Below are 13846 nucleotides of genomic sequence, written 5' to 3'. Positions count from 1 at the left end.
ATCTATCTATCTATCTATCTATCTATCTATCTATCTATCTATCTATCTATCTATCTATCTATCTATCTATCTACACACACACACACACACACACATATATATCCATTTGACTATTCATAATTTGTGTATGAGATTGTGAAAATTTTGGTAAAATTTTGTTTTTAAGGTACTTCTCAACCTTTTGGGAAGAAATATCTCATCTTCTACACAAATTGGAACAATAATTTTTAAAAAATGCCTGTATACTTGCATCATTCACTAATATGACCTCTACTTAAATTTTCAATATATTTTTCTTTATTTTTTTCCTTTCTCAACTTATATGCCACTCATCTCCAACTTTATTTGCCAACTCTAAATTTTTCAGTTTCCCGTATTACCACTGAGTCTCTATTTACCTCACAGTTAACGTAGATAACTGTTGTGATAAAAGCTTAATCTGATGTATTAAAGTCAGACCAGGAAAATCTAAGACCTAAAAAATTTACATAAAGATACATGAAATTGCGCATGCTTCCTCACTATCAGACCTCCATCTAATAAAAGAAGTAATTGAAATCACCGTATTAATAATTAACAATCGGATATGCTGGAAGTATAACCGCAAGGAAGTTATTGTTAGCAATTTCACACATTTTCTAATACTTCATACACACAATACCGAGAGTGAACACACTGATTATTTGCTCAGGAAATAGAACACATAAATGGCTTAGATAAAGTAAGCAGTGTGAAATCATATGTAAATACTGATGCATAAAGCATGTGTAACTTTCCAGATCCATTAAGTAATTATTTGAGAGACCACAGTCAGTGACCGTTCAAAGTTACAACGGCGCTGAAAAAAATGTGGCTTGTGACCAGTTTTCACACTTGTTACTTTTGCAGCACCCTCACGGTCACGGGATCAAAATTCAGGTGCTCAGATGACTCATATTTATGACGGTTTCCGTGGCCCGGGGTCACGTGATCTGTTTTTGCAAGTTTCCGACAAACAAAGTCAATGGGGAAGCGGGATTCATTTAAGAACAATCTTACTAACTTACCAATGGTAGTGATTCATTTAACAACAATGGCGAGAAAAGTTGTAAAACGGGGCAAAACGTACGTAACAAATGTTTCACTTAGCAAGAGAAATTTTGGGCACAACTGGGGTTGTAAGTTGAGGATTACCTGTAGCATCCAAAGCACGGACAGTTGAAACGAATGTCTAGATGTCCATTCTAGATCAAGGAGAGAAACAACCTAGAACTAAGGAGAAACTTCCTGACAGTGAGAACAATTAACCAGTGGAACTACCTGCCTCCAGAAGCGGTGAATGTTCCAACACTGGAAGTTTTTAAGAAGAAACTGGACAGCCATTTGTCTGGGATGGTATAGGGTTTCCTGCCTGAGCAGGGGGTTGGACTAGATGACCTCCAAGATCCCTTCCAACTTTATTATTATTATTATTATTATTATTATTATTATTATTATTATTATTATTATTATTATTATTATTATTATTATTATTATTATTATTACCTTGTAAATTATTTTGGACAGGAACCTCCTTTTGTTCTTTACCCTCCAACAACAAACACAATTTTGTTGGACAATGTTTATCCAACAGGGCCGTACTGCTTGCTTCACCGTTTCATGACGGACTCTGTTTCTGTCACTCGGAAAATTAGACGAATGTTGAATATCTGCTTCAGAACCGAATACCCAATTAGAGAATTGTCGCAATGCTTCGCTGAAAGTTTGACTAATCTCCAGTCGCCACTTCCCCACTCGAAATTTCTGAGGCAATTTTAGGAAGATGCATTAAAAGGCCGACAAGTTCTCATTACCTTTCGGGGGTTGAGGAAAAAAGAGTCAACCGTGACAATGACAGACTCAGATTTTGCTCAGAAACAGAACATAGATTTTTTTTTTCCTACTCATCTCGAAGAACAATTCAAGAAGAAAAAAAAGAAGTTCTATTCGAATCTTTCCTTGAGAATATCCATTGCTTTAATTTTATCTGGGAGTGTAATATCCAAAGATTTAATTCCTTCATTTCTACCCAAGAATTCCTAACGGAGCTCTAAGAAACAGTGTTTTGAATTCTGGCTACAACACTAATTTCTAATTGGCTAAACAAAAGCGATTCTCATTTAAGTCGTGTGTGTAAATCAAGACATGAACTACGGAATGAGATTGCAAAAAGAAAAAAGAGAAGAGAAGAATTCCAGCATTGTTCACAAATACAACTTACCTAACGATATTAATTGGATTATGTTTGTGTGGGGGGCAAATTTAGGAATCTAATGGCATAGCCGGATAAAGTATATTTAAAGTAAAGTAGATTATTATTGAGGATGTAATAGAGAGCCAGTTTAGTCTAATAATTAAGACACCAGCCTAGAAAGCAGGAGATTGTGAAATGAAAATGAGATGAATGCCAGCTGGGTGACTTTGGACCAATTCTAGGAGACGGTGAGTTCTAGTCCCGCCTTAGTCATGAATGCCAGCTAGGTGACTTTGGGCCAATCACTAGGAGACGGTGAGTTCTAGTCCTGCTTTAGTCATGAATGCCAGCTGGGTGACTCTCAGTCTACTCCACCTTACACGATTGCATCTGAATTTTGATCACGTGACCACGGGGATGCTGCAACGGTTGTTAAGCATGAAAAACGGTCATAAGTTACTTTTTTGAACTTCAAATGTCATTAAACAAATGTAAATCAAGGACTATCTCTATCTTAAAAATGCCAAGGTTAAGAAACACTGTCATAAAGCAGCCTCAATCAATACCCCGTCATTAACCTGGAACTAAGGAGGAATTTCCTGACTGTTAGAACAATTAACCAGTGGAACTACTTGCCTCCAGAAGCTGTGAGTGCTCCAACACTGGAAGTTTTTAAGAAGAGATTGGACAGCCATTTGTCTGGAATGTTATAGGTTCTCCTGCTTGAGCAGGGGATTGACTAGAAGACCTCCAAGGTCCCTTCCAGCTCTATTCTATTCTATTCTATTCTATTCTATTCTGTTCTGTTCTGTTCTGTTCTGTTCTGTTCTATTTTCTACTCTACTCTACTCTACTCTATTCTATTCTTTATTATTCTATTCTTTATTAGTCTATTCCATTCTATTCTTTATTATTCTATTCTACTCTACTCTACTCTATTCTATTCTTCATTATTCTATTCCATTCTATTCTTTATTATTTTACTCTACTCTACTCTACTCTACTCTACTCTACTCCACCACTCCACTCCACTCCACTCCACTCCACTCCATTCCATTCCATTCCATTCCATTCCATTCCATTCCATTCTATTCTATTCTATTCTATTCTACTCTATTCTATCTTCTGTGAACTAGCTAATATCACCTGGAGCCCAGGAACATACAAGTTCTCCATGTGTGGTCTCCCCCGTGCCGAGCCGTAGCTTTCTTTCTTATTTACATTAAATTAAATTAAATCTCCTCTCTTTACAATGAGACGTAAAAAGGCTTCGTGCAAAATTATACCTTACGTTTTTTTCCCCGCCGATCGCTCGTTTCATTAAAATAGATGCTCCGTAATTGCCGTGCGTTGAAAAATGTGCTACTATATTAAGTCCTTAAACACGGTGTAGCCCCAAAGAATATCATCCGCCTATAAGCGAATCTGCCAACGTTATTTCAGCAGGTATTATTTTTCCCACCTACTCTTAACAGTTTCCTCCAGTCTGTTAAATTTAATTGTTAAAATTTGTTGTAAAGAAGACAGACGACGGCGCGATTCCATCAAGGGTGCACCCTCGCCTCTTTAAAAAACAGCTCATTTAGGATTATTTGAGATCTGTTTCAAATTCTATTCAGCCAATTAACTAAGGAGAATAATCTTCTGTAAGGTGCCACATAATGGACTTGTTTCAAAGACTCTATTTAGGGATTGTTAAAACTTTTAAATATATATATATATATATATATCTTCGTGCAAATCCGTCTGCCTTTTCAATAACACACTCTCTCTTATTCCCTTCCTGAAACTAGAAAAAAAACAGCTTTTGGGGGGTTACTCTTTAGTCTTGACAAATACGTTTGAGAGGCTACTGTGCGTTCACGCTTAAAAAATACAGTTATTATTTTTTTCTCCCAAAATAATTGAAGCTAAGTCTCCCTTCCATATGGCAGTGTACATTTCTAGCTACCTTTAAGCCTGCATTTTAAGAAGCAAAAGCGGGTTGATATATAGAGAATTGGGACAATTTCAGGATATATCTTTTCTTCTCTTTCATGGGAAAGCATAATTTCCGTTTATATCCTCTCGATACCACGACTTTTCCGTTTCTCACAGCAGAAAGGACTTGTTGACTTATGGAATTGGATTCATGGCAAATCCCGGCGTTATAGATTTTTGTGTCTCACGTAAGACATCACTCTTTTTTTTAAAAACACTTTATGGAGGAAATCCAGATTTCTCGTCGCTCGTGCTAAAATTTACCACCTTATAGATGAACTATTTAAAACAGGGGTGTCCAAACGTGGTAACTTTAAGACTTGAGGACTTGGCTCCCAGAATTCCTTAGCCAGCATGGCTGACAGGGGCATTCTGGGAGTTGAAGTCCACAGGTTGTCAAGTTGCCAAGGTTGGACACCCTTGGTTTTAAACGTGTTCACTGTATCCCTGTTGCCTTGTTGTTTTAAACACACATGCACCCAATGTCATTTTTCCTAATTTTATTTTTCCTGTTTAGTAAATTCCATTGACATTTCTAACTTCATCAGACAATCAACCAGTTTACCTATGAGCTTGAGTAAATGCTCAGAACTTCAGGATAGCCTGGTGAGCAGTGAGTTGTTTATCCCCCCCAATGCAAGTTGAATTTTAATATAAGCATAGCAAGCCTTGAGACGATGTTGGCCAAGGCAGATGTCACTCAAGGAGACAGGGAGACGTTGTGTTCCAGCAATACCTCTTTCCCTTAAAGTCTTCTCCACCACCTCAGAATGTTCTTCGTTCATTCATGAGCAGAAGAACTGTCGGAATAATTACATGACATTTCTACTTCTGACAGCAGAACTATGAAATTAAGGTGAAAGAGGAAAAGTGATAAGAGGGCAAAAAACAGTGAATCTCTAGTCTACTTTTTTCCTCCCACTCAAAATCTCTAAGAGATCATCGGCTTTGTAATTCTGTTGTTCACATTTGCTAGATGGCCCAGCTCAGTGGCTCAACCCTTCTTTTTCTATCATGTCTATTGGATTCACACGTAAAGGTTCAACTAAACTGATTTATTGCACAAGATTCTTCTCAACTAACTAAGAGTTAGCACCTGCTTAGAGTTAGATCAAGGTCAACAGAATTCAAGGGAGGGCGGAGAAAATATCTACAGACCCCTCACATCCTGGACACAATCTATTTCACCTTCTCCCCTTAGGACACCCTCTATTCTATTCTATTCTATTCTATTCTATTCTATTCTATTCTATTCTATTCTATTCTATTCTTCATTATTCTACTCCACTCCACTCCACTCCACTCCACTCCATTCTATTCTATTCTATTCTATTCTATTCTATTCTATTCTATTCTATTCTATTCTATTCTATTCTATTCTATTCTTCATTATTCTATTCTACTCCACTCCACTCCATCTATTCTATTCTATTCTATTCTATTCTATTCTATTCTATTCTATTCTATTCTATTCTATTCTATTCTATTCTATTCTGTATTTCTATATTCTATTCTATTCTATTCTATTCTATTCTATTCTATTCTATTCTATTCTATTCTATTCTATTCTATTCTATTCTATTCTATTCTATTCTATTCTGTATTTCTATATTCTATTCTATTCTATTCTATTCTATTCTATTCTATTCTGTTCTTCATTATTCTAAACCAGTGGTTCTCAACCTTTTTAATGCCGCGACCCCAACCGGTCGTAAGTCGAGGACTAAACCGGTCGTAAGTCGAGGACTAAACCGGTCATAAGTCGAGGACTACCCAACCGGTCGTAAGTCAAGGACTTTCCCTGCCCGGGAGCGCCGCGCATGCATGGTTCCGCCCCCTGCGCCGGCCGAGGCGTAGCTGGCAAGCGGCAGAGACGGAGCAGGCTGACCACCAGCTGGCCCAGCCCAAGGGAGGTAACGCACCCGCCGGAAAAGGGGAAAAAAATGGCGGACAAAAAAAATGGCGGACAGCCTTGCTTGGCGACCCCCATGAAATGGTCGATCGACCCCAAATGGGGTCCCGACCCACAGGTTGAGAACCACTGTTCTAAACTACTCCACTCCATCTATTCTATTCTATTCTATTCTATTCTATTCTATTCTATTCTATTCTATTCTATTCTATTCTATTCTATTCTATTCTATTCTTCAGAATTATTTAGAAGTATAAACGACAATAACTGATTCATCAAATTTATAACTAATGAAAACCACATGTAAGTTCATTTTTTCTAGCACGGGCCTAATTGTTAAGCATATGTTCATTTGAATTTGTTTTATAAGCATTTCTCTTTACTGGTCTCCGGATAGTTCAAATCCAGGAGGCTTCTAGCAATTTTTTACTTTCTATGTTAATATGTTGTAATTCATTAGTGTTTCGTCTCTCCTTTGGCCACCAACTGAGTCACATTAAGAGCAATGCCCCCATGGCTTGTTTAGATCTGCCCCATTTATGAATGGCCTCTGTTGAGATGTACGCTGTTTGCTCATCGTACTGTACACATTTTGTCATTTTCAAGATTCCACATGGAAAAGGGCTTCTGCGATTCCTCTGCTTTTATCAGGCTGGCTGTTTCTTTCACTATCCAACAAGAATAAACGTTAGAGACGCCGACTGACCTGCTTCAATCCACATCCAAGCCAATGCTTTTGACTTTGCGCGTCGTGTGAACCCAGGAACGACAAGCTGTGGTTTGTAGTTAGCAAGATGCACAAATGAGATTTATTTCACGACGACTTGATATGCCAAAGCTGCAATTGAAGCTGCTCAAACATCCATCCTCTCTTCTCATTTACCAAGCCCTCACTATTTACATACAACCTGGTTTAACTGCTGATTCCTACTCTTATTTTAAACTACCCGAAGGAGGAATCAACCCTTACTATCTCACCTACTTTTCATCCGACTGTGATGGGAAAAAAAAAAAGGATATCACAAATAGGGGCCGATGGCATTCATTTACCCTAACCCCTCAAAAATGTAAACCCTTTAGTAATAACCATAATATTTAAACTTCGAGTAGCCCTAATTTCCCTCATTTCATTACAAAATAATTATCGTGTCTAAAATACACATATTGTTCAGGAAGTTACGTTCTTATTAAAGGCTAAATTGGAACATGGTACCTGGAATTAAGTAAAACTTAAAAACAGGACTTGGATGTGTATAAGTAAAATTTTATTGACAAATGTATGGATTGATTGAGTTATAGCTAGAAATGTATTAACCTGAATACGATATAATAATTAAGGGAAAGAGAGAGGGAACTTTTAATGATGTAACCTGAGATAGGCACGAATGATTTTGTTATTGGACTATTGATTACCCTATCACCACGCTGCTTCCTAAATACCTGGATGTAAAAATTGAAAAATTAATAAAACTGGTTATAAAAAAAAAATGTAAACCCTTAAAGCAGCTGACGAACGCAGGAATTTGCGCATTTTCAATTACGTTTCTCTCTCTTTTGTAGCCGTTTTTCCCCTTTATACTGTGACCTTTACTTAAGCACCAATCTCTGCCGAAGGATGAATTTCTCACTGCCCTTATTTCAAGTCACCTCTCTCTTCGTAGTGACAACAGACATTCATGTGTTGGGGAGGTGGTGAAGAAATCCATATTTCCCCCCATCCCCCCTACCCAGGGTATTAGGGCAGAGGTCCCCAACCATTTGGGCACCAGGGACTGGTTCCGTGGAAAGAGGTTTTTCCATGGACCGGAGAGTGTGTGGTTTTGTGTGCTGCCTGCATCCCACAAATGGGGCTTTGCTTGTTTGTGTGGACAGGTTGCTAGCATGCCGCAGCCCGGTACCGGTCCACAGACCGGGGGTTGGGGACCCCGTATTAGGGGGCTGTTTGGTATAGATCAGGGGTCTGCACCTTTGACAGCTTTAAGACCCATGGATTTCAACTCCCAGAATTCCCCAGTCAGCTTAGCTGGCTGGGGAATTTTGGGAGTTGAAGTCCACCAGTCTTAACGATGCCAAGATTGGACACCCCTAAATGGATGCAATTAGAGAGAGAACAATATTAATCTGGGCAGTCCAATAATCAATATTTGAGCACGTGTGAAGAGTTAGAGGCATGGCTTTGATTTTTTTTTTAGAATTTAGGCCAAACCCAGCACCAAGCAAACATCCAAAATCCACTCAAGAGTTTTCTTGTGGACACCCAAACGCTCCCCAAAACTTACGCAACTTTGCCTAGATATCTTACACACACACACACACACACACACACACACACCGAAGATCTCCAGACACGAAGCACCTTAGTTTTTCCTGTCAATCAACGACCTGCCTCCCCACAAACCAACGGTCTTTGACTTATAAAAAGGTCTCTGCTTAAACGAGCCATCGTATTTCGCACTCGGTCCCCTGTTCGCAAACACGCCCGCTCACAAATCACCTTCGGCCTGCAGAAGCTTTGTGCTTGTGATGTCGGACAAGGAAGGAGAAAGTAGAGCGAAAAGCCTGGAGAGGATTCAGGAAGGGTCGTCCTCGACTTACGACCACCAAATTTCAGTGAGAAGGAAGTGAGGATTTGCGAAGTGACTTTGGCCCCGTTTTACGACCTCGTTCGCTGTGAAGCGAACTGCGGCACTCGGTAAGACAAGTAACCCGGTTGTTAAGTGAACCTGTTTCCCCCCCATTGAAAAAGGGGATCACGTGACCCCCAGGACGCTGCAACGGTCGTAAGTATGAACCAGTCGCCAAGCCTCTGGAATTTTGATCGCGTGATCGTGGTTGCAACTGTGAAAAACAGTCATAAGTCCCTTTTTTCCAGGGCCGCCGTAACTTTGAGCGGTCACTAAAGGAACTGTTGTAAGTTGAGGACTACCTGTAAGGAGAACCAAGCACACCCCCAGATGGAACCAAGATAAAGATAGCTTCCCAAAGCGCACAGCCAGAGCTTCGCCCCTTTCTGAACTCAAGACAGTCTAGATTACCCTTTTCCCACAGGTACCATCCAGATGTGCAGAAAACCAAGTGTTTGCTGCTGGGGAAACTTGAACCCAGCCCCAGTTTGGAGAAACTGATCTAAGAAGCACATGTAATAGTGGCGAGTATCTGTAGCTCGGGTGGAGGGTGAGGGTGGAGGTTCGTCCTCCGAGCTTCTGGGTTGGTTTCTTCACCCCATTATCCCCATCTCCCCAAGAACGCCGACGCCTCAACTTTGCTAACGGTGTTGGCCAGGCTGGTAACGAAATGTTCAGAAACCAAGAGAGCTGAAGAAGCTCCTTAGAGGAGAAGTGAAATGTCTTCGAAGAAAAACGAGAAGGTCCAGTTGCCTCTTGGAAAACAAATCAACTTTGGGACAACCTGGATCTGGAGGACTGAGAATCTCCATAGACACTAGAATGGAATAGAATAGAATAGAATAGAATAGAATAGAATAGAATAGAATAGAATAGAATAGAATAGAATAGAATAGAATAGAATAGAATAGAATAGAATAGGTGGAAAATGAATAGAATAGAATAGAATAGAATAGGAGTAGGGTAGGGTAGGGTAGGGTAGGCTAGGCTAGGCTAGGCTAGGCTAGGGTAGGACAGGACAGGACAGGACAGGACAGAATAGAATACGACTACAGAATGCAATAAGATATGGATTGGAATGGAATTGGAATGGATTGGAATGGAATAGAATAGAATAGAATAGAATTATGGAATGGAATAGAATAGAATAGAATAGAATAGAGTAGAGTAGAGTAGAGTAGAGTAGAGTAGAGTAGAGTAGAGTAGAGTAGAGTAGAGTAGAGTAGAGTAGAGTAGAGTAGAGTAGAGTAGAGTAGAGTAGAGTAGGGTAGGGTAGGGTAGGGTAGGGTAGGGTAGGGTAGGACAGGACAGGACAGAACAGAACAGAACAGAACAGAACAGAATACGGCTACAGAATGGAATAAGATATGGATTGGAATAGAATTGGAATGGATTAGAATAGAATAGAATAGAATAGAATAGAATAGAATAGAATAGAATAGAATAGAATAGAATAGAGCTGGGAGGGACCTCGGAGGTCTTCTAGTCCAGCCCCCTGCTCAAGCAGGAGAACCTATACTATCTCAGACAAGTGACTGTCTAGCCTCTTTTTAAAGACCTCCAGTGATGGAGCACCTACAACTTCTGGTGACAAGCTGTTCCACTGATTAATTGTTCCTAATTCCTCCTTAGTTCTAGGTTGCTTCTCTCCTTGATGAGTTCCCATCCGTTGCTTCTTGTCCTGCCTTCAGGCGCTTTGGAGAACAGCTTGACCCCCCTCTTCTTTGGCTCAACCCCTGAGATACTGGAAGACTGCTATCCTGTCCCCCCTGTTCCTTCTGAGACGTGAAATGTCTTTAAAAGAAAAGCCAGAAAGTCCAGTTCCCTCCTGGAAAAAAAAAAAAAAAAGCACTTTCGGGGCAAGCAGAACCGGGGAGGGCTGAGAATCTCCAGAGACGTTCAGAAACCAACCCGCAAGCTGGGAGAAGGATCCTTTCGCCCTAAGAAGCATCTCTCAGACGTTGGGACTGGTACCCCACCCTACACCCCATCCCTCCCCCCAGTTCTTGCTGGCTCCGGGATCCCTGACTCCTGGCATCTCAGTAGGGTTGCCAGGTGTCCACTATTTGAGTGGACAGTCCACTTTTTTCACATTATGTTCACTATTTTTTTTCACAAAATAGTGGACATTTTTTTTTTATTCAAAAGCTTTATGATGAAATGGTGCGTAATCTAAAGCTGTACAGCCTACTTTTTTTACTACTTAACCCCCCCCCCCCCCCGCTTGTCCGCTATTTTTTGGAAGCAGACCTGGCAAGCCTACATCTCAGCGCAGGGGTCCCCAACGCCCTGGGTCCGTGCACGGCACGCCAGCCACCGGTCCGCACAAACAAGCAACCATCCCCACCGGCGGGATTGCAGGCAGCGCGTAAAAGCGCGCGCGCCCTCCGGGGATCCGCGGGATAAAGCCTCTCTCTCTCTCTGCACGGAACCGGTGGGTCCCGGCTGCCCCAGATGTTGGGGGGGGACCTCCGGCTTAGCGCATTCCCACGGGCCAGGTCTCCCCCTCCTCCAGCTGCCCCCCCATTCCCCCCCAAAAAATACCACCCCCGGCACCGTGGCGCCCGGGCTTTTACCGGAGCTGAGCTGCATCCAGGCGCAGATCTTGTAGACGGTGGCCGTGTTGCAGAAGAAGAAGAGGCTGAAGGAGAGGATGCAGGCGACGACCAGCGCCATGGAGAGGCCGATGAAGAAGGAGGCGGCTTTGAAAGCCCCCGACGGCAGGCTGGCGAAGTCGACGAAGCTGCCCTGGCAGGTCAGCTCCCGGGAGACGCCGCTGCCGGTGCAGAAGTGGAAGAGGCCGAAGTAGCCCGCCTGCGGGGTCTCCACGCCGTCGCCGATCCAGTAAGGCTGGAAGAAGCAGACCACGTTGACGATGGCGAAGCAGATGGTGAAGATGGCCCACAGCACCCCGATGGCCCGCGAGTTGCGCACGTAGTTGGCGCGGTAGAGCTTGGCCGCCTCCTGCGGGGGCAGGAGACCCCCGGAGAGCCCCGGGTTGGAGCAGGAGGAGGAGGAGGAGGTGGAGGCCGGCAGCCCGCTCGGGACGGCAGCCGACGGAGCCCTGGCCGCGCCGGGCATCCTGGCCGTGCAGGGAGCCCTTCCGACGACCCTCGCTCGCAGCCAAGAGCCAGCCCGGGCTGTCTGCCCAGCTTCACGGCGGGGGAGGCGGCGGAGGAGGAGGCATCGCCTGCGGGAGCGGGGTGGGGGGGACCCGGGCGGGCTGGTCCTCCCGGCTCGGTGCCCGGCGAGGGATGGAGGGATGGAGGGAGAGATGGAGGGAAGGAGGGAGGAGGCAGCAGCAGCAGCAGCAGCCCGCCGCCGAGCCCCCCGGCGCGGCACCAGCGCACCGAATGCTCCCCCTAGCGCAGCTCTGGAGCGGGCGAGCCCGGCTGACACTCTCCGCCGCTGCGCAATCGCGTCGGGGGCTGGAAGGCGCGGAGGGGGGGGAGGAGGAAGAGAGAGAAGGGGGGGGGGAGAATGAGAGAGGGGGGAGGAAAAGAGGGAGGGAGGGAGGGAGAGAGAGAGAGAGAGAGAGAGAGAGAGAGAGAGAGAGAGAGAGAGAGAGAGAGAGAGAGAGAGAGAGAGAATGAGAGGGGGAGGAAGAGAGAGAAAGAGAGAATGAGAGAGGGAGGAGGAAAAGAGAGAAAGAGAGAGAATGAGAGAGAGGGAGGAAGAGAGAGAATGAGAGAGAGGTAGGAAGAGAGAGAGAGAGAGATTGAGAATGAGAGAGCGGGAGGAAGAAAGAATGAGAGAGAGGGACAGAGAATGGGAGAGAAGGACAGAGAGATTGAGAGTGAGAGAGAATGAGAGGGGGAAGAAAGAATAAGAGAGAGAGTGAGAATGAGAGAGGGGGGAAGAGAGAGAACGAGAGAGGGGGAGGAAGAGAGAGAAAGAGAGAATGAGAGAGGGGGAGGAAGAGAGAGAAAGAGAGAATGAGAGGGAGGAGGAGAAGAGAGAAAGAGAGAGAATGAGAGGGGGACAGAGAGAATGAGAGAGAGAGAGAATGAGAGAGAAAGTGAGAATGAGGGGGGAAGAAAGAGAATAAGAGAGAGATTGAGAACGAGAGAGGGGGAGGAAAAGAGAGAAAGAGAGAGAATGAGAGAGGGGGAGGAAGAGAGAGAATGAGAGAGAGGGAGGAAGAGAGAGAATGAGAGAGAATGAGAGAGCGGAGGAAGAGAGAGAGAATGAGAGAGGGAGGAGGAAAAGAGAGAAAGAGAGAGAATGAGAGAGGGGGACAGAGAGAATGAGAGAGAGAGAATGAGAGAGAAAGTGAGAATGAGGGGGGAAGAAAGAGAATAAGAGAGAGATTGAGAACGAGAGAGGGGGAGAAAGAGAGAGAATGAGAGAGGGAGGAAGAGAGAGAAAGAGAGAGAATGAGAGAGGGGGAGGAAGAGAGAGAGAGAGAGATTGAGAATGAGAGAGGGGAAGGAAGAAAGAATGAGAGAGAGGGACAGAGAATGGGAGAGAAGGACAGAGAGATTGAGAGTGAGAGAGAATGAGAGGGGGAAGAAAGAATAAGAGAGAGAGTGAGAATGAGAGAGGGGGGAAGAGAGAGAACGAGAGAGGGACAGAGAGAAAGAGAGAGAGGGAGGGAGAGAGAGAGAAAGAAGGAGAATGAGAGAGAGGGACAGGGAGAGAGAAAGAAAGAGAGAGAGAGCGCCGGCCCTGCACCCGAAAGAGACGCCCCCCCCTCCAGCCGGAGCAGCCTCCCCCTCCCCCACAGGAGGCGAAGCCCGAGCAACAATCACGGGGGGGGGGGGAAGCACGAATGTGGGAGCAACAGGCGGACACGTGTTGAGGAGGGCGGGGGAGAAAGGCGACGGACGGAGTTTCTTGGGGGGGGGGGTTGAAAGCCGTCGGGAGTGGGACGCGTGTAAGGGGTGGCGCTGGCCCGAGGCGCAGTAGCTGCTCTTTAACCGCAGCGTTTGTCAAGCTTGGAAGCTGGAAGATGGGGGGACTTCAACTCCCAGAATTCCCCAGGCAGCTGGTGCAAGGTTTCCCAAACTTGGAAGATGGGGGGACTTCAACTCCCAGAATTCCCTAGATAGATAGATAGATAGATAGATGGATGGATGGATGGATGGATGGATGGATGGATGGATGGATGGATGGATG

The 13846-nt window shown here is 44.2% G+C and overlaps 1 protein-coding gene across 1 annotated transcript; it reads right to left on the bottom strand.

Annotated features, from left to right (window-relative positions):
• Positions 1–1628: 1628 nt before the first annotated feature.
• LOC107297207 (LHFPL tetraspan subfamily member 3 protein-like) lies at positions 1629–11809 on the bottom strand. Its single transcript, XM_015826565.1, has 2 exons — positions 11273–11809; positions 1629–1688 (listed from the first exon to the last, which is right to left on the bottom strand). Exons 1-2 carry the CDS (start codon positions 11807–11809, stop codon positions 1629–1631), a joined length of 597 nt encoding a protein of 198 aa, XP_015682051.1.
• Between the last annotated feature and the right edge of the window lie 2037 nt (positions 11810–13846).

This window comes from Protobothrops mucrosquamatus, unplaced genomic scaffold, assembly GCF_001527695.2.
Source record: "Protobothrops mucrosquamatus isolate PMUCROS unplaced genomic scaffold, P.Mucros_1.0 scaffold3181, whole genome shotgun sequence".
Lineage (NCBI taxonomy): Eukaryota > Metazoa > Chordata > Lepidosauria > Squamata > Viperidae > Protobothrops > Protobothrops mucrosquamatus.
This window is presented reverse-complemented; position numbering and strand designations above follow the sequence as displayed.

Excerpts from the sequence above, each read along its gene's own strand:
- LOC107297207 (XM_015826565.1), bottom strand. The coding sequence starts at position 11,809 with ATGCCCGGCGCGGCCAGGGCTCCGTCGGCTGCCGTCCCGAGCGGGCTG. Across the intron at positions 1,689-11,272 it reads GCGCCACGGTGCCGGGGGTG|ATATTCAACATTCGTCTAAT; the intron begins GTATTTTTTGGG and ends GTTCTGAAGCAG.